Source organism: Glandiceps talaboti, chromosome 22 (assembly GCF_964340395.1).
Source record: "Glandiceps talaboti chromosome 22, keGlaTala1.1, whole genome shotgun sequence".
Taxonomy (NCBI): domain Eukaryota; kingdom Metazoa; phylum Hemichordata; class Enteropneusta; family Spengelidae; genus Glandiceps; species Glandiceps talaboti.
Window position 1 is genome coordinate 9,460 of NC_135570.1, and position 20,532 is coordinate 29,991.

At 36.5% G+C, this 20,532-nt stretch overlaps 1 protein-coding gene across 2 annotated transcripts; it reads left to right on the forward strand.

Annotated features, from left to right (window-relative positions):
* Positions 1 to 3,927: 3,927 nt before the first annotated feature.
* On the forward strand, positions 3,928 to 19,740 carry LOC144451927 (chymotrypsinogen A-like). Of its 2 annotated transcripts, XM_078142835.1 has the most exons (7): positions 3,928 to 4,077; positions 15,134 to 15,425; positions 16,999 to 17,108; positions 17,648 to 17,736; positions 18,110 to 18,393; positions 18,931 to 19,034; positions 19,349 to 19,740. In XM_078142835.1, the coding sequence occupies exons 2-7, from the start codon at positions 15,281 to 15,283 to the stop codon at positions 19,508 to 19,510; spliced, it is 894 nt and encodes a 297-aa protein (XP_077998961.1). In that variant the 5' UTR covers positions 3,928 to 4,077; positions 15,134 to 15,280; the 3' UTR covers positions 19,511 to 19,740. The 2 variants fall into 2 exon arrangements, with proteins under 2 accessions (XP_077998961.1, XP_077998962.1); XM_078142836.1 differs by lacking the exon at positions 18,931 to 19,034 and having other exon boundaries at positions 19,349 to 19,399.
* Positions 19,741 to 20,532: the final 792 nt, after the last annotated feature.

A 20,532-nucleotide genomic window follows, 5' to 3' on the forward strand; every position in this document is an offset into this window, starting at 1 on the left:
TGTCCATCTGTGTGTGTGTGTGTGTGTGTGTGTGTGTGTGTGTGTGTGTGTGTGTGTGTGTGTGTGTGTGTGTGTGTGTGTGTTGATGACTTAAACTAAAAAAATCTTGACTTGGTATTTGGTGGGACATTACTTTAGGTGTCTAGTTGGGAAATTTTTCCAATATATATATGTGAAATTTGGTGAGATGTTTCCAGAAGTTTTATTCTGCAGATTTACTTCACAACATTTTGACACAATTGGCTCGAGACATCATGACCACGCCCCTTAGCAACAACCAAATGCCAGTATACTTTACTAAAATAACAACATCATCTGGTAAGCAAGTGAGTAAGCTTTCAAAAAATGTATGCAAATGAATATCCCTAGCATCCATGACCATGCCCATAGCAACAGCCCAACAGTGAAATATTTCACAAAGATAAAAAGACAAGTGAACAAACATTCAAAAAAGTGTAACTATGCAAATATGCCTAGCAACAAGACCACTCATAGTAACAGCCAAATGATCACATATATTGCAAGTTTTTAACTTATGCAGTAAATTTTGATTATTAACTACAAATATGGCTGCCATACATAATTTGCATATATCAAAAATAGCGAAAACGGCATTGTAGAACAAGTGTAGTTTTTAAAAATGTTTACCAGCTGATCCATACTAGGTATAGGTGTTCATTTGCTGAATTATTATCCAGTTCCCATAGCAACAGCCAAATGACCGTGTATATTTCAAGCTAACAAAAGAGCTGGATAGGCAAGCATGGTCTTGTTGCTAGGTATATTTGCATACATTTTTTGAATGTTTATTCATTTTATCTATTAACCCCTGTTAGCTTTGCAAGATATGTCATCACTTGGCTGTTGCCATGGGTATGGTCTTGTAGCTAGGTATATTTACATACATTTTACATGCACACCATCAGATCAGTGATCAAACTTCAGTTTTGAAAATTTAGTACCAAAACTAATCTTTGAGAGGGTGTCCAAATGGTTTCTTTGGGCTAGAAATCATACAAAATCGATTTGAACTTTTCAATTTAAAAATAATTGCTCCGAACAAAAGACGTGATACTCGTTGTTCACAATATTTCCATCACAGTTAATGTGTTGTAAAAGCAGTAAATGAAAACAATTTTTTAATTCAGAATTCTAGAAGTAGACGAACACAATATCATCAGACTGTGCTGTTACTGTATAGGCTAAACTGACATCGTTTCTCTCTGGAATGTGATTGATTAAAAAAAAAGAAACTTTAGCAAGAAAATCTACAGGGAAGTAAATTGTTATAATTGTACTTTTTGTGTGTAAAAAATGTTTAGGGTCGGTCAGGCTAGGCGTAAAAAAAATGTGTGTTTCGGATTACATTCAATTTTAAAATAGGTAGGGTTTGTAGATTTTTTTATTTTATTTTATTATATATTTGCTTTAATGTTTGTGTGTCTAGTTCAGGTTTACCATTGCTTTCCAAATGGTTTCTGTGTTGCTCATTTCTTCCTATCAGATGTACAGCCTTACAGATTGGAAGAACAGTTTTATATTGTCTTTTTAAGTTGATGTCAGTTTTCAAATCCACTATTTCTTGCGAGACTTCACAATTTTCGAGATTTTATTATTATTTTTCTCAAATACATAAAAAAAAATTTAGGATTGGCGTGAAAAACTAGGTGGGGTCTGGTAACCGGGACCAAACAACTTTTTGTATTTGGCCAGAACGGATACATGCTATTTTTTTATTTTGCCGTATTGACAAATCGCGGATTTCGTTTCGATTTGGTTTCATAATGGTCGCGTTTTCAGGAAATTTCGACTTTTTTTTCTGTTTTCTACTGCAAATTTCTTTCATCGGCATTACTAATGTGCCTGAATTTAAGTAAAGAAATATAGTACCACTATTGTTTTATCTATATTTGTAAACAGGGTTGATTGCGTTGTTTTTTCATGCCACGTTATGATCACAGATAAGGAAAGCCGTGTGTGAGCAGACATTTGTCATTGATTCCTCGTTGCATGTACATGTCGTCATCGTCGGTCAGTAAAAGGCATGACTTTAGAACAAAGTACGTGCTATTTGTGTTTCGTTACTAGTAATTATCCCCTTAGTGTCACGGTATTTATTTGAACTAATAATTCTCAACTACTTCACTATAATTTCGTCTAAATCTAAACCTTATAAGTTATGTAGTCGTCATTCTGAAGTTTGTGGAACTGTAATGCGTGTGTTCTCGCCACATGCAGACGTTGCTGAACTAAGGGAACCTTCAGTATTTGCAGGGGTTGGGGAATTAGGGTCGGTGGGGTAACTTTTTACAAATCGGTTCTCAGGTGACGGTCACATTTTAGAAAATGCAAATAAGGTGGAGGTTAACATAATATTGTCTAACATTGCATTATTTTGGTGTTTTTTTTAGAACTGATAAGGTTCACTACTACTATAGGCATGGTGTGGTGTCTGTCTGTCTGTCTGTTTGTTTGTGGATGACTTAAACTCAAAAACCACCAGAGTGATTGCCTTGGTATTTTGTGGGCACATTACTTGTGTCTAGTTGGAAAATTGTTCAAAGCAAAGTGATTGCATTACAGGTGTGTGATTTTGGTGAAAGAAATGTCATTTTTGGTCAAAAAACTTAAACTCAAAAAGTACTGAACAGATTGGTGTGAAATTTGGTGGGAACGTTCTTGTAGGTGTGTAGATTGAGAATTGTTCATGACATGATGATCTCATCAGTGATATGCAAATTAGGTCTAAAATGCGTCTTTTTAGTCAAAAACCTATAATTTCAAAATTACTGAGCAGATTGGGCTGAAATTTAATGGGGATGTATTTGGGGGTGTTTAGGTGAAGAAGTATTAACCATATAATGATCTCATCAGCAATATGCAAATTAGGTGTAAACATTTGAATTTAAAAAACAACAACTTATATCTCAAAATGTACTTGGTCAATGAGACTTAAATTTGGTGAGATGTTTCTAGAACTGTTATTCTAGAGATTTTTTTCAAACATTTTGACACAATTGGCCATAGCAACCATGACCCATGCCCTTAGCAACGACCAAATGTCAGTATTTGTTGCTAAAATAACATGATAGGCAAGTGAGTAGATATTCAAAAAATGTATGCAAATATCCCTAGCGACCATGACCACGCCCATAGCAACAACCAAACAATGGTGTATTTCACAAAGATAACAGGGATTCTTAGACAAGTGAATAAACATTCATAAAATGTATGTAATTGTGCCTAGCAACAAGACCAAACCCATAGCAACAGCCAAATGATCACGTATATTGCAACGATAACAGGGATTAATATACAAATGAATAAACATTAACAAATGTATGCAAATATACCTAGCAACAAGACTACATTCATAGCAACAGCCATAGGATGATGGTATATTGCAAAGATAACATCAGGGATTCATGGAAAAGTGAATGAACATTCAATCAAAAAATGTATGCACATACACAATAGCCAAATGGTCACGTATATTGCAAAGATAACAACAGGGCTGGATTGGCAACTTCAACTTCATTCAGCAAATTAACACCTATACCTACACCTATAACATGTGGATAAACATTTTTTAAAAACTGTACAGTTGTGCTACAACACCACATTGAAAGTTCTAAAGGTATTCCAGGTTAATTCCCAACTACTAGCACTTCATTAATTGATGCCTGTGTTTTGATCTCATTGGCTGAACTGAAGGCCAGAGATGGGCAAACACCCGATATGTCAGGACCGAGGTCAACAGTTCCACAACATATTATTTTGAAAGATGCTATAACATTAGAAATGCTGTTGTATGAACGGTTTCCAGTGCCCCTCTGGAAACCGTACTATAAGTTAACGATAATAGAACAACCCATTAGGACGCCATCAACGGCGGAGGACTCCAACTAGTACACTCTGAACTAGTATAAGCGTAACACCCTGGAAAATCCCTTGGGACGACATCGATAATAAAGACAGCGCAGCGTTGGTGTTTGACCAGAAGAATTAATATATTCACGACTACACCGTCGCAGCCACATAAAGACGAAGTTATTTCGCCTGACGATAGTCAGTCAGGTAAGACAACGCCACTTCGGCATTGATTACAACAATTGGCGTAGTCGGCCTCCCGTATCTGAGCGGTCACTAAGAATTTTGCAAACTTTTAGTTGTGGTAAACTTCTTTGTACTGGGGTGGGAACGTCATCTTGATTGACATTTGAAGGAGGGGCCAAACAAAAAGTCAAACCCCGTACCCGGGTGGCTCCACTCTAGTGCACAGAGAATTACCAGTTTTCATTTAGAATTGTTTGGTGTTGTATATTTCTGTTTGTGGACTTCGTATTTTGTGAGTTTCAAAGTGTCTTGTGGATTTCAGTTTCCATGTGCTTGTTAATTTATGCATAGCGTCAGTTCCAGCTGATAAGTAAATACGAAACTGAAAATTGGGGCAAAGTCAGTTTGACGCAGTGTAGTGCTTATCTGTTCTTCGTTTTTTGGTCCAAAAAAATTCTACAAATAGTTGGTGTATAGGACATTTTTATTTTTGTTGAAACCGTTTTGTAAATTAGACTTCAAAACAATGCTATAGGCATGGTGAAATATGTCTAGCAACAAGACCACAAGAGAGATGTGGCTCAGATGTGGTGCACATGGTGGGGGAACATAAGGGGTGTTTAGAGTAAGAGGTATTCTTGGTAAGATGAGCTCATCAGTGATATGCAAATTAGGGCTAAATGTGTGTCTTTTTAGTCAAAAAAACTATAATTCCAAAACTACTGCGCAGATCTAGATTTAACTGAAATTCGATGGGCGCTTTGTTAGGGGTGTTTAGTTTACGAATTGTTCATGATGAGATGATCCCATCAGTGATATGCAAATTAGGGCTAAAATGTGTCTTTTTGGTCAAAAATGTACAATTCAAAACTACTGAGCCGTTTCGATGAAATTTAATGGGGATGCCTATAGGGATGAAAACTACATAGCGATTGAGGCTGAAACTTATGGCAGGCTTGTTTTGGCCAAATACAGTTGTACTACAGTGCCATTGGCGCAATTTTGAGATAAAGGGTCAAGGGCATCGTAAATAAACAAAGTCATTGTGGATTCTTTATAAGTTTAAAATATGAACTTCAACTTTCCAATAAGGAAGTGATCAGTTTTTACGGCCGGTGGTGGGCCGGTGACTTTTTGTTCATGTTGTACTTAAAAATAGTGACCCCCTGCAATTCATTCACAAAACAATCCAACCCCCCCTCTGAGTTTACAGCAATTTTAGACTATCTTGGCAAACATTTCACATCTTTAAATCTCAAATTAGAATAGGGTGAAAATATTTAAGAAAAGTTTAATACCATTATGACAGTAAAAAGGTTGTTGGTGCATCTGATTGTTGGTTGAATGTATGAGTGACCTCTGGGGGTGAGGGCTTCCTTGGAGTTTTCCCCCTGGCAGATCTGCAGTATTTTGCTTCTGTTAAAGCAATGTTTTAATCTGTTCATAGCCTTTGAGGTAAGATTTCCAAGCTTTGAAAAGCTAAACGCAAATTTAAGTTTAGAATGAGTTTCCCATGTCACGTAAAAATGGGCCTGTAACATTGGTATAGGAGCATTAATATTGCATGTATAGTAAAGTCACCGGTATGTTATAGAACTTTAGGTGGTCATACCTAGTGTATAATAGAAACTGGAATCTGATAAGATGTGGTGATTTGTAGTGTCAATAACATGTAGTGTCCAAAATAGAAAGTGTATTAATCCCTTCTGACAATTTCATACTGACAAGTAGAACAATTTAGATTAACCTCTTTTATAAACTATCTATGAAGATTACCATTACGAAACCTTCATGTTCACTTTTGCCCCAAAGTGTAATATAAGTGAAACATTGATTGTGAAACAGCCAAGCATTTACATGACATGTTCTGTAACTCGAGTGGTAGCTAGGTAATACATGTACAAAGTCAATGTATATGTATATGTATATGTATATGTATAGTTATGTTTGAACTAATAAGAAATGTTAAAGAATTCATGAAAGAAACAGGGACAAGAACAAATATTTACATGTACCACATTTCAGACAAGGCTATATGCTATTGTCTGAAAGGATTTTTTTCTTCCATAACAATCCAAAACACAATGACCCCCCCCCCCCCTCCACAATTTTCAAAACAGCATGACCCCTCATCCCCCACTGCCAATTTCAAAAACAGGGTGACCCATCCCCCCCTCCCCCCTCCCCCAGGCTGAAGACACTGGCCGGTGCCTGAGTAACAAAAGAGCTAATGAGTATGATGCGATTGTCCTTAAATTGGTTTTGAGGGATGGGCTACACATTAGTTACGTGATATTTTACTGTCCGGACGACTCTCTCAAGTGTAACAACTCATCGTAGGTGATGTTGTTAAACCAGACTCTCTATGCGGTAAAAAATGACTAAAATACAAATGTACAAGCACGACTCATTTCAAATTTCTTTAATCGTCTCAGAAAATGAAGACGCTGTTGTGCTTTCTTTACAAGGTGTTCAGTATTTGTTTGCCAAGACAGTCGATGTCAGTCAGACAGTCGACACCACAAATACTATCTAGAAGCAACAGCAGGAGAAGCATTGTCAAAATTCCTTTAACAGTATACATGTAAAGCCTCAAAATGCGATGTGATCACCTTTTATCTAAAACCGTATGTATAAGTGAGTTGCCAGTAGAGCTTTGAGACCTTGAGAAATACACCATTTTCGTTTTTTAGATTATGTATCTCGACTATAGTCCTGGTTACACAAACTTTTGTATGTAAGTATCGGGAATGAAATAGACACTGAACTTGAATATACACTGAGCTTGAGTCAAATGTAGGATCCTGACTGCAATTTACATAACCAATCAAGTTATGTCAAATTAGTTAATCTCAAGTCTAAACAATCTGTACTAACCAATCCTATATTTTCCTAATTGACCAATCACATGAAGGTCAATATCAAAATCGAGCCAATATGTACGGAATGTAGGAAAACCTACGATCGAAAAGATCATGCGATACGTGTGTTGCCCGACCCTTAAAACCAGTATATAGACACTTGCATCATATCTGTAGCACTTTGGTACACTGCGATATTCAGTACCTTCATATTTTGGTGATCTTGATACCAGTTGTCGTAGTGACAGAAGTTTGTAATAAAAGCAGCTTAGTATATGCCTTTGTTGTATTATCCCGAAAGACTATATAATTTGCTATTTTCTGAGTGATTTTCATCTGTAAAGATCATGTCTGATGTTAGCTATAGAAAAGATTCCGACGGTATTTTAATAATTACAAAGAATTAAGATGACCTCGAATTTTGACAATGACCTTGATCTTGGATCGAAAGGATGATCAGTGAATTGCTTTCCCCAAAACCCTAAATACAAACACTTACATCATGTCAATAGCACTTTCAGGTTAGTATATTAACACTTTGGTATAATTGGAGATATTAACAGCAGTTGTCTTGGTAACAGCTTTTTGCTACAAAACAACTTAATATATACTAATTTCACGTTTTTCTGAAAGATTGTATGTTTGGCCATTTTCTGACCGACTTACAGCTTTACCAGTCATATCTGATGGAAGTATACAGAAACGTTTCAATGAATGTTTCGATAAAAGTGCAATAAATTAAGTTGACCTTGAATTTTGACTATGACCTGAGCTTGAATCGAAAAGTTCATGTAATTATTGAATTCCCTGTCCCTAAAAAATGTATATATAAACATACTTTAATTATGATTATATCATTTCTGGGGCGTGAGATATGACGTTTTTAATGTTTTATCATCCTTCAAAATAATGTCAATGTTACCATGGAAACCATCTCCTGTGAGTTTGCCCAAGAGAATCCAGAGGGGCAATATCAGTTTTCTGAAGGCCCAGATGTTACTCTAACCAAATAAACTGCCAAAATTTGTACTTCAAGCCAGGCAATTTTTTTCTTCAAAATTTCAGTCTTGGCACCCTGACTAATAATACAGTTTTGAACAACAATGAGAAAGTGTGGCTATGGAGTTCTGAAATGGGCGTTTAAAACTTTTATCAAAATTACAGTATGTCAAATAGAATATATTTTGTATCTTGACAGAAAATCATTATGTCAACATAGCACACTTTCCTACAATAATTTTGCCAAAAAAGTGTCAAAATTTAGACAAGGTCAGAATAATGTGTGATTTATTGATTTTAATCTGCCCTGGCCCTTACATTGTTTCATTGCACTAGTTGAAGGAAAATCAGTCACCACTGTTCACAGTCATTTGATAGGTGATTTAAACCAACGTATAAATATGGCGAAATCTGAATCCGAGGAACAAATTGAACTTACAAATATCAAAGTATTGAATGCTGATTTACCAGCTGGTGGTGGGGAAGTGTTGGAATATACTAACCAGGTGGGTTTCTATCCTCAAACATAATGTATAAACTTCATAAACTTTCACTAAATGTATGAACCTTTTGCAAACATCTAAGAGGCTTTAGACAATGGTGTTTTTTGTCAATCCAAGAGGCAAAGTCAGGTCTGATAATACACTGTGTTTAGTGTTCAGGTCAGTTTAAACTACTTACAAGTACAGTATATGGCATATAAGTTGTACTAACTTGGTAATAGACATGTCAACATATTGTGTGTACATAGGTCGAGATATTATTAATACACTCAGCCTGTAAACATAACATATCTAGTTTAAACGAGATGTTGCACATATACCAGATAGAATTTGAAAGAGATCGCAAACCAAAGAAAATGTATATACATGAATGTTGATAAGTCTTGTTCATAGCAATTTCACCTGGTATATAAAAGTATCTCACCTTAGGTATTTAAATTTGTCAAACTTTGACTGAAGTTGAAACGCCCCTTAGTGAATGGTATAGTGTTATACTGTTTGTAATTCTTCCACTCATTTGATCATAGTGTAAATAATCAAGCAATCTGCATGCAGGACTTGTTGTTTGTGATCGATATCCAATTTACACTGGCTGGAAAATTACTTGTTTTATCATGTGTTGTCTTCACCATGCACCCACCCTCAAACAAGTAATGTCTATAAATGTTTTGTGTTGACTGCACCATCCACCCTTAACGTAAATGTGCAGACCCTCAAACAAGTAATGAAATGTTTTGTGTTGACTGCACCATCCACCCTTAACATAAATGTGCAGACCCTCAAACAAGTAATGAAATGTTTTGTGTTGACTGCACCATCCACCCTTAACGTAAATGTGCAGACCCTCAAACAAGTAATGAAATGTTTTGTGTTGACTGCACCATCCACCGTTAACATAAATGTGCAGACCCTCAAACAAGTAATGAAATGTTTTGTGTTGACTGCACCATCCACCCTTAACGTAAATGTGCAGACCCTCAAACAAGTAATGAAATGTTTTGTGTTGACTGCACCATCCACCGTTAACATAAATGTGCAGACCCTCAAACAAGTAATGAAATGTTTTGTGTTGACTGCACCATCCACCCTTAACGTAAATGTGCAGACCCTCAAACAAGTAATGAAATGTTTTGTGTTGACTGCACCATCCACCCATAACGTAAATGTGCAGACCCTCAAACAAGTAATGAAATGTTTTGTGTTGACTGCACCATCCACCGTTAACATAAATGTGCAGACCCTCAAACAAGTAATGAAATGTTTTGTGTTGACTGCACCATCCACCCTTAACATAAATGTGCAGACCCTCAAACAAGTAATGAAATGTTTTATGTTGACTGCACCATCCACCGTTAACATAAATGTGCAGACCCTCAAACAAGTAATGAAATGTTTTGTGTTGACTGCGCCATCCACCCTTAACATAAATGTGCAGACCCTCAAACAAGTAATGAAATGTTTTGTGTTGACTGCACCATCCACCCTTAACATAAATGTGCAGACCCTCAAACAAGTAATGAAATGTTTTGTGTTGACTGCACCATCCACCGTTAACATAAATGTGCAGACCCTCAAACAAGTAATGAAATGTTTTGTGTTGACTGCACCATCCACCGTTAACATAAATGTGCAGACCCTCAAACAAGTAATGAAATGTTTTGTGTTGACTGCACCATCCACCGTTAACATAAATGTGCAGACCCTCAAACAAGTAATGAAATGTTTTGTGTTGACTGCACCATCCACCGTTAACATAAATGTGCAGACCCTCAAACAAGTAATGAAATGTTTTGTGTTGACTGCACCATCCACCGTTAACATAAATGTGCAGACCCTCAAACAAGTAATGAAATGTTTTGTGTTGACTGCACCATCCACCGTTAACATAAATGTGCAGACCCTCAAACAAGTAATGAAATGTTTTGTGTTGACTGCACCATCCACCGTTAACATAAATGTGCAGACCCTCAAACAAGTAATGAAATGTTTTGTGTTGACTGCACCATCCACCGTTAACATAAATGTGCAGACCCTCAAACAAGTAATGAAATGTTTTGTGTTGACTGCACCATCCACCCTTAACGTAAATGTGCAGACCCTCAAACAAGTAATGAAATGTTTTGTGTTGACTGCACCATCCACCCTTAACGTAAATGTGCAGACCCTCAAACAAGTAATGAAATGTTTTGTGTTGACTGCACCATCCACCCATAACGTAAATGTGCAGACCCTCAAACAAGTAATGAAATGTTTTGTGTTGACTGCACCATCCACCCTTAACATAAATGTGCAGACCCTCAAACAAGTAATGAAATGTTTTGTGTTGACTGCACCATCCACCCTTAACGTAAATGTGCAGACCCTCAAACAAGTAATGAAATGTTTTGTGTTGACTGCACCATCCACCGTTAACGTAAATGTACAGACCCTCAAACAAGTAATGAAATGTTTTGTGTTGACTGCACCATCCACCCATAACGTAAATGTGCAGACCCTCAAACAAGTAATGAAATGTTTTGTGTTGACTGCACCATCCACCCATAACGTAAATGTGCAGACCCTCAAACAAGTAATGAAATGTTTTGTGTTGACTGCACCATCCACCCTTAACGTAAATGTGCAGACCCTCAAACAAGTAATGAAATGTTTTGTGTTGACTGCACCATCCACCGTTAACATAAATGTGCAGACCCTCAAACAAGTAATGAAATGTTTTGTGTTGACTGCGCCATCCACCCTTAACGTAAATGTGCAGACCCTCAAACAAGTAATGAAATGTTTTATGTTGACTGCACCATCCAGCGTTAACATAAATGTGCAGACCCTCAAACAAGTAATGAAATGTTTTGTGTTGACTGCACCATCCACCCATAACGTAAATGTGCAGACCCTCAAACAAGTAATGAAATGTTTTGTGTTGACTGCACCATCTACCCTTAACGTAAATGTGCAGACCCTCAAACAAGTAATGAAATGTTTTGTGTTGACTGCACCATCTACCCTTAACGTAAATGTGCAGACCCTCAAACAAGTAATGAAATGTTTTGTGTTGACTGCACCATCCACCCTTAACATAAATGTGCAGACCCTCAAACAAGTAATGTCTATAAATGTCTTGTGTTGACTGCACCATCCACCCTTAACATAAATGTGCAGACCCTCAAACAAGTAATGTCTATAAATGTCTTGTGTTGACTGCACCATCCACCCTTAACATAAATGTGCAGACCCTCAAACAAGTAATGTCTATAAATGTCTTGTGTTGACTGCACCATCCACCCTTAACATAAATGTGCAGACCCTCAAACAAGTAATGAAATGTTTTGTGTTGACTGCACCATCCACCCTTAACATAAATGTGCAGACCCTCAAACAAGTAATGAAATGTTTTGTGTTGACTGCACCATCCACCGTTAACATAAATGTGCAGACCCTCAAACAAGTAATGAAATGTTTTGTGTTGACTGCACCATCCACCGTTAACGTAAATGTGCAGACCCTCAAACAAGTAATGAAATGTTTTGTGTTGACTGCACCATCCACCCATAACGTAAATGTGCAGACCCTCAAACAAGTAATGAAATGTTTTATGTTGACTGCACCATCCACCGTTAACGTAAATGTGCAGACCCTCAAACAAGTAATGAAATGTTTTGTGTTGACTGCACCATCCACCCATAACGTAAATGTGCAGACCCTCAAACAAGTAATGAAATGTTTTGTGTTGACTGCACCATCCACCGTTAACATAAATGTGCAGACCCTCAAACAAGTAATGAAATGTTTTGTGTTGACTGCACCATCCACCCTTAACGTAAATGTGCAGACCCTCAAACAAGTAATGAAATGTTTTGTGTTGACTGCACCATCCACCCATAACGTAAATGTGCAGACCCTCAAACAAGTAATGAAATGTTTTGTGTTGACTGCACCATCCACCCTTAACGTAAATGTGCAGACCCTCAAACAAGTAATGAAATGTTTTGTGTTGACTGCACCATCCACCCATAACGTAAATGTGCAGACCCTCAAACAAGTAATGAAATGTTTTGTGTTGACTGCACCATCCACCCTTAACGTAAATGTGCAGACCCTCAAACAAGTAATGAAATGTTTTGTGTTGACTGCACCATCCACCCATAACGTAAATGTGCAGACCCTCAAACAAGTAATGTCTATAAATGTCAGAACAACTTGTGAGTGTATAGTTGTAAGAAGTTCTTTAAAAATACAAACTCCAGAGACTCAGAGTTTTAATTGATGATGAAAGAGAGTTCCAAGTAAGCCTGGATTCTATTCTATTCTATTCTACTCTACTCTATTCTATTCTATTCTATTCTACTCTACTCTATTCTATTCTATTCTATTCTACTCTACTCTATTCTATTCTATTCTATTCTATCCTATCATTTCATTCTCTTCAGATGAAATGTAGGTGACTGGGATGGTGACTTCATACATAATAACAGTCCTAATATTTAGGGTATATTATCATGTGGTAAATTGACCACTTAAAGTTATATCTGCCTTATTTTTATTGATTTTCTTTTGCATAAAAACACCCAATTAGTCATGACCCATTCATCACAGATCAGCTGGCATCTGAAGTCTACTCGTAACCTTTGACCAATGCTATTGTCATATGTGACAACTTTTTAATAGACACTTTTACTGATGTCTGAGATAAGACGATGTTGTTTGTTTGTTTGTATACCTCAGCTGTTCAGCTTGTTTTCCTTGTCCACATTCTATTTGCTTTTGTAACTTTTTAACACATTTTGACATTCTCTCTCTCTCTCTCTCTCTCTCTCTCTCTCTCTCTCTCTCTCTCTCTCTCTCTCTCTCTCTCTCTCTCTCTCTCTCTCTCTCTCTCTCTCTCTCCCTCCCTCCCTCCCCCCTTTTCTTTTCTCTTCTTTCTCTAGCTCTCAAGTCTCTCTTCTTTTCTCTTCTCACTCTTGAAATATTTTTGAAATAAAGTTAAATGGGGTTGAAATATGTTCTTAAAAAGTTAAATAGCATCATTATAGTAAAGGTTAGCACACCTAATGGTAGTATCATTGGTAGGGGAGATGCATGATTTTAAAAGCAATTTTTAGGTTATTCATAGTCTTTGAGGTAATATTTCCACGCTTTCAAAAGCTAATGTAAATGTAATTTTTAAATAAGTTTCCCATGTCACAGAAAAATGGGCCAGTAACACCCATTGGCATAGGGGCATAAATATTGCATGCTAAGTAAAGTCACTGATATGTTAGAGAACTTTAGGTGGTCATACCTAGTGTACAATAGAAACTAGAATCTGATGAGATGTGTGATTTGTTAATGTCGATAACATGTAGTGTCCAAAATAGAAAGTGTATTGATCCCTTCTCACAAGTTCACATTGATGAGTAGAACAATTTAGATTAACTTCTTTTAAACTATCTATAAAGACTACCATTACGAAACTTTCAAGTTCACTTTTGCCCAAAGTGCAAATTAAGTGAAGAATTGGTCGTGAAACAGCCAAGCATTTACATGACAATATGTTCTGTAACTATAGTGTGGTAGCTAGGTAATAAATGTATATGTCTTATTATGTTTGAACTCTATGTGAAGTAATATCAAAGAATTGATGTAAGAAATTGTTACAGAAACAAATATTTACATGTACCACATTTCAAACAAGGCTATATGCCATTGTAGAAAAGGATTTTTTCTTCCATCACAATCCAAAACACAATGACCCCCCCCCCTCCACAATTCTCAAAACACCCCCTACTGCCAATTTTTAAAAAAAAACAGGGTGATCCCCCCCCCCCCCCCCCCCCTCCGCCACCACACAGGACCACCACCGATCCACTGGCCCCCTGCAGGCTGAAGAAACTTACTGGTCAACTAAAAGAACTTATTTCTGCGCTGCAATAAAATATGCAAATGTACTTGGTAAACACGACCACTCTCGAGGTTTAATTTGTTTTAAATCATGAGCAACACATTTATTTTTCAAAGTCCCCCACCCCCACCCCTCTTGCCCCAATTTTTTTTTTTTTGCCACCCCTACCCAATTTTTCTCCTCAGGCCCCCTGCCATAAATTCAGCTGTTTAACTAGAACAGTGAAACTGAATAGGTATCATTACACTTAAATGGATCGATAACAAATTGTACTATTATGGAAACATCACATTCTACAATTAGATCTAACAAAATACCACTTGAGCTAATTTTTACATTCCATTTCTAGTCTGTTTTTATTTGTCTGTGTAATATTTTCAGTGGTAGTTTGCAATAGCATTTTCCAACTTCCATTCTATTGGGATGATGGCTATAGTTTTCCTGGGCTGTAGCGATGATGGAATGGCAATAACCCACTAAAATACTTTGTCAACTGCAATTATCATTTTCTGGTGCAAGTTCAATCAAAATTCCACTGATAGCAATTCAAGAGAATAAAATCGTAATTTGTAAAAACCCTAACCCAATACCCTAAACTCGTGAATTACTTGTGAGGCATGCATTTTAATGGTTTTAATTTATGTACAATATTTTGTTCCTTTTTTGGTTTGTCTGTTTGTTTGTTTGTAATATTGTCTGGGGCTACTATATACTTTAGGATATACAAATACAAGAATTAAACAAAGTCGTCTAAAAGCACCAAAACTATAAAAGTGTAGAATTAAAAAACAAAGTGACAAATATTACAAGTTTTCATATTGGTTTCAAAACTCTTACAGACATATACAGCAGAAAATGGAGATATACAGGAGAAGAACACTGAGAGTGTACAACAGGATGACAATGAAAACTATGAAGTAGTAAGAGAGGTGAAGATTAACAACACGGATGCGGAAAGGGGATCCATTACTAAGTCTATAAGCAAGATGGATGATGAACTTAAAGATATACTATCAGATAATGAAGATGATGATGGATATTTTGATGGGCCATGTGGAAAAGCTATCATGGTGTTTATTCTACTGGCAACGTTATTTGCATTGGCTTTTGGTGTAGGTTACGGTGTAGCAGGTATGTGCACATACTAAGTATGCATGGGTGTGGTGTACATGCGTGCGCGCATGAATGTATGTGTGCGTGTGTGTATTTGTGTGTGTGTGTGCGCATGCACAGGTGCGTGTGCGCATGTGTGTGTGATCTTGTTGCTAGGCAAATATATATTCATTTTGTGAATGTTAAATCCACTTACCTATCAATCTCTCTCTTTGCAATAATATCATTTAGCTGTTGTTATTGGCATGGCCTTGTTACTAAGCATATATGCATTAATTAGTCCCCGCGGACGAAGTCCGGAACGGGGACTTATGGATTGGGTTCCGTCTGTCCGTCCGTGCGTCCGTGCGTCCGTCCGTTTGCAGCTGTTTCTTGGAGATGCCTGGACCGATTTTTTTCAAACTTGGTACAGGGGCAACATGCTATGGCATACATATGCACGTCAATTTGTTTTATGATACGATCCAATATGGCCGCCTAGCAACCATTTTGTTTGCGAATTTTCCCTGTCTAAAGCCATAACTCAGACATGCTTTAACAGATCTCATTCAAAGTTGGCATTAGGACAGTGTTCTATGACATACATGTGCATATTCATTGTTGTCATGATACGATCCAATATGGCCACCTAGCAGCCATTTTGTTTGTGAATTTTCATGTCCAAAGCCATAACTCAGACATGCTTGAACAGATCTCATTCAAAGTTGGTATTAGGACAATGTTCTATGACATACATGTGCATATCCATTTTCATTGTGATACGATCCAATATGGCTGCCTGGTAGCCATTTTGTTTGCGAATTTTCATGCGCAAAGCCATAACTCAGACATGCTTGAACAGATCTCATTCAAAGTTGGTATTAGGACAGTGTTCTATGACATACATGTGCATATCCATTTTCGTCGTGATACGATCCAATATGGCTGCCTGGCAGCCATTTTGTTTGTGAATTTTCCATGTCCAAAGCCATTACTAAGACATGCTTGAACAGATCTCATTCAAAGTTGGTATTAGGACAGCGTTCTATGACATACATGTGCATATCCATTTTCGTCGTGATACGATCCAATATGGGTGCCTGGCAGCCATTTTGTTTGTGAATTTTCCATGTCCAAAGCCATACCTCAGACTCCATTTTCATTGTGATATGATCCCCCATACCCAACCAATCCTTTATTGTTGTAGGCATGTTCCATGTCCAACAAGCACACACAACATATCTAAGTCTGTTTGTTTTAGGTTCACAAATGTTGTTGCGTGATCACAGTAGTGATAATTCCTTAAAACCCAATTATAGCGGGGACTATGTCATTCTCAATGACTTGTTTTTGATGTTATTATAGACACTTGCCACAGTATATAGAAACATAGCAACCTAAGTTTAGTGTACGGGCCAATACATAATTCTATAGATACTTGAAGTTATAGCAAGTTATGTGTTTATGATATTTTAATTTTTTTGTACATATTTTGTATATTTTTCATTTGTGTATAATTATGTATTTTGTTGGTAAGTTAGTGCAAATGTTCAGAAGTAACTGTCCAGATAAACATGTTTACCATGTACATTTTGACTTCCTGTCTTGTCAGAATTAGATCAGGCAGTAGAAGTAAAGGTATGTGGTACCCAAGTAAACAAGCCAGACCTAGCTCCTACAAAGGATGGTAAAAAAGTCATTTCTGGAAACTGGCCATGGCATGTAAGTTTTGTCGGTACTTTTTTACTGCAAAATTAATGTCTTTAATTAATTGTTAGAATCCAAACCATAAGCTACTATTACATCCAAATATCGCATGCAAACCAAATTGAATGTGTTTGAACAAATTCGACTTTTACCCTTGTCATTCTACATCACAACAATGTGTGTCTTTCACTCGTTAGACACAAGTACAAGTCAAATGTTTAAAGTTACCATTACCCTTACTGATTTATGTGGGTATGGTTACACTATATTTCCAATATTTTCTTTATTCAGCTGTGACCCAATATTTTTGTGTCTTACTTGAAGTGACATTAGACCTTTCCCAGATCACCTATATTTACTTTGACTGAACGTATACAAATATAATTGGGGAGTATATATTATATACCAGCACACTATACATGACTTTGTTGGAGCTTTAACACCATATACATAGCATTAACACCTGTATACATAGCTTTATCACCATATATGATCGACGGCATGCCTTTTTGTATTTAAAAAAAAAAAAATATTTTGGACATTATATCAACTAGGTGGCAATTTACAAGTTGGATGAGTTCATCTGTAGTGGTGCCCTCATCGAGAAGAAGTGGGTGGTAACCACAGCATCTTGTATCTTTAAGTAAGTATTTTGAGATGACACAGAGGTATATATCCTTGAAGTTTGAACAAAGCATTGCGTCTTATTATCTGGGTGAATTTAATACCTAGTTTGATGAACTGATGAAACAAATTCAAAAAGTGCACATTAACATCAAATTATTAAAATTGTACATATAAAATCAAATTTGAATCTCGAGAATGGATGAAACAATATATATTTCTAGCCATGACATCACAGAGACACACTTTTTGGTACAGATGGATTGTAAAAATATATATTTGTCACCATTGGTTTGTTACTTTTTATGATCACTATAGACACTATAGACAGAGATGGTTGTATGTATGTAGAATGCTACTAATCAATGGCTTCATCTTTTCATTCCTCTAAGTTCCAAACAATCAGATTTAACTGCTTGGTTTGGAAAAGAAAGTTTAAATTCGTTGGAAACCAATGAGCAGTATGGTTATGTGGTGAAAGCAATCAATACTTATTGGACATTTGATGGTGAATCAGGTGAACCACGCGAGAATGATGTAGCAGTGCTGGAATTGCAGACAAATGTTGAACTGAATGATCATGTGAATACTGTGTGTTTACCCAAAACTGGTACCAATGTGACCAACTTTGGAGATACTTGCTATGTTACAGGATATAGAGGAGGTGACACACAAGGTAATGTGAATAATTGACATTGTAAGGGTATGTTGTTGTTGTTGTTGTTGTTGTTGGTGGTGGTGGTGGTGGTGGTGGTGGTGGTGGTGAACAGGTTATAAGAAAGATTGATATAGATAGATATTTTATTAATGAACTTTTTCTATAATAGATGAGTGGGTGGGTGGGTTTGCACATGGATGGATGGATGGGTGGGTGGATGGGTGGATGGGTTTGCAAATGGATGGATGGTTAGGTGGATTGATGGGTTTGCACATGGATAGATGGGTGGTGGATGCATAGGTTTGCACATAGGCGGATGGGTAGGTGAATAGACCATGAGACAGTGAATTATAGAATCATAGCATGGGGTGGTGGAGTGTGCATACCTGTCTGTAGTAATAGTTCAAGGGATAAAATTTGATTTATTTGAATATCTTCATCACAGTTATTATGTTTGTCCTATTTTGATATGATATTGTAATATTTGGTTATAACTAATACAAGTTGCCTAAAACAATAACATGACAATAGCTTTTTCATAAATTATTTCAATAGCATTGACTCAAACTGCTGTTCAAATTCGTGATAACTCTGACTGCAAAACTCCACAGCTAACACGAGATATGTTCTGCACCAAACCAATACATGTGAACTCTATGGTGAGTGGCAAATAACTATTCTAGCACTGTTTCTATGCTCTATCTCTACAAGAAAGGACAGGATATACAAGTTTTTCTGAATATCACATTTACGTCTTATCCCGGCATGTCCCTGGTATCCAACAATTAATTCTCAATTATCACTTCTATACATTTCAACACATTACTTGAATCACCATTCACTCAAACATACTAACCCCTACCCTAACCATGCATCTTTCTCTGTATACTCACATCATGTCAATGCCTATCTGTATGTTCTATATCTTTTGTTCTTTATGTTTGTCTATCTCTTTTCTATCACTAATCCACAGGGAGTAGATAATGGAAGTCCAATGGTGTGTGAGAAAGAAGGATCATGGGCATTGTATGGTCTGAGTATAATGGTAACTGATACATCTGTTCAAGACTATGGTATTCATACCAACTTCGTACATTTTACTGGCTTTGCAGAATACATAATGTATCAAAGTTAGAAATACAATGTAATATTGTGTTTGTTCAAATACAGTACACCTTTCCATAATGGTGTCGTGATCAATTTTGTTTAGTGTACAATTTAAAACACTTATATCAAGAAGTGATATATAAAAAATATTGCATCCTACCATAAGTATTCAAACCAGACTTGTGTGCCCCAAATGATGAATCTATTGATTTCTTTTCTTTTTTTTACATATACCCACTTCTATAGCTAAGTGGTTTGATTCACAAATTGATAGCATACTATTATAAACCAGTACTTATGCAGATTACAGACAATATCTAGTCAACAAATCATTGTATTATTGTATGTTGAAATAGTATAAAATTAAATTTGATGCCATGTACACTGAATTTGATACAAAAATTAAGGCTATTCCTGGATGCTAGAAACTCTAGCCTAACCCTATGTATGTGTTCACTTTCATTTCACTAATACTATCATGGTATCTTGACTCTAGACTTACATTTGTGCATGTGAATAAAATTGGCATCAATAGTGTGTACATCCCTAATTTCATTCTTGTTTTATATGAGAGAGTGTGAAATATCAACAGATTTCTGTCTTTTCCTATCCATTGTACTCTCACATTAGGATTAAATAGATACGAAGGGGAAGAGTTCAACAAAAACAAACACTTAACGAAACCTATTAATGAGCTATTTACATAATTGATGGTTTTCAGTAATAAGCTATATCTTAGAATGCACGCTTCAAATTTAACACAATTTGGCACATACATTCTGAAAAGCATGTTGATATAGGATTAGTTTTAATGAGTCATTTGCATAATGAACGATTTTCTGTAATTAGGCTATATATATATGAAAAGTGCAAGCTTCAAGTTCTTATAATTTAGTACATACAATCATCAATTTTGGTCATCTTCAAACTGCATGGGGTTGAAACTTGATAGGGATGTTTCAGGAGGAGTTAGTCTGCAGTTATTGTTGACAGAATAGGACCAAGCAACCATGCCATGCCCCCAGCAACAGTAAAATGATGATGCATGTT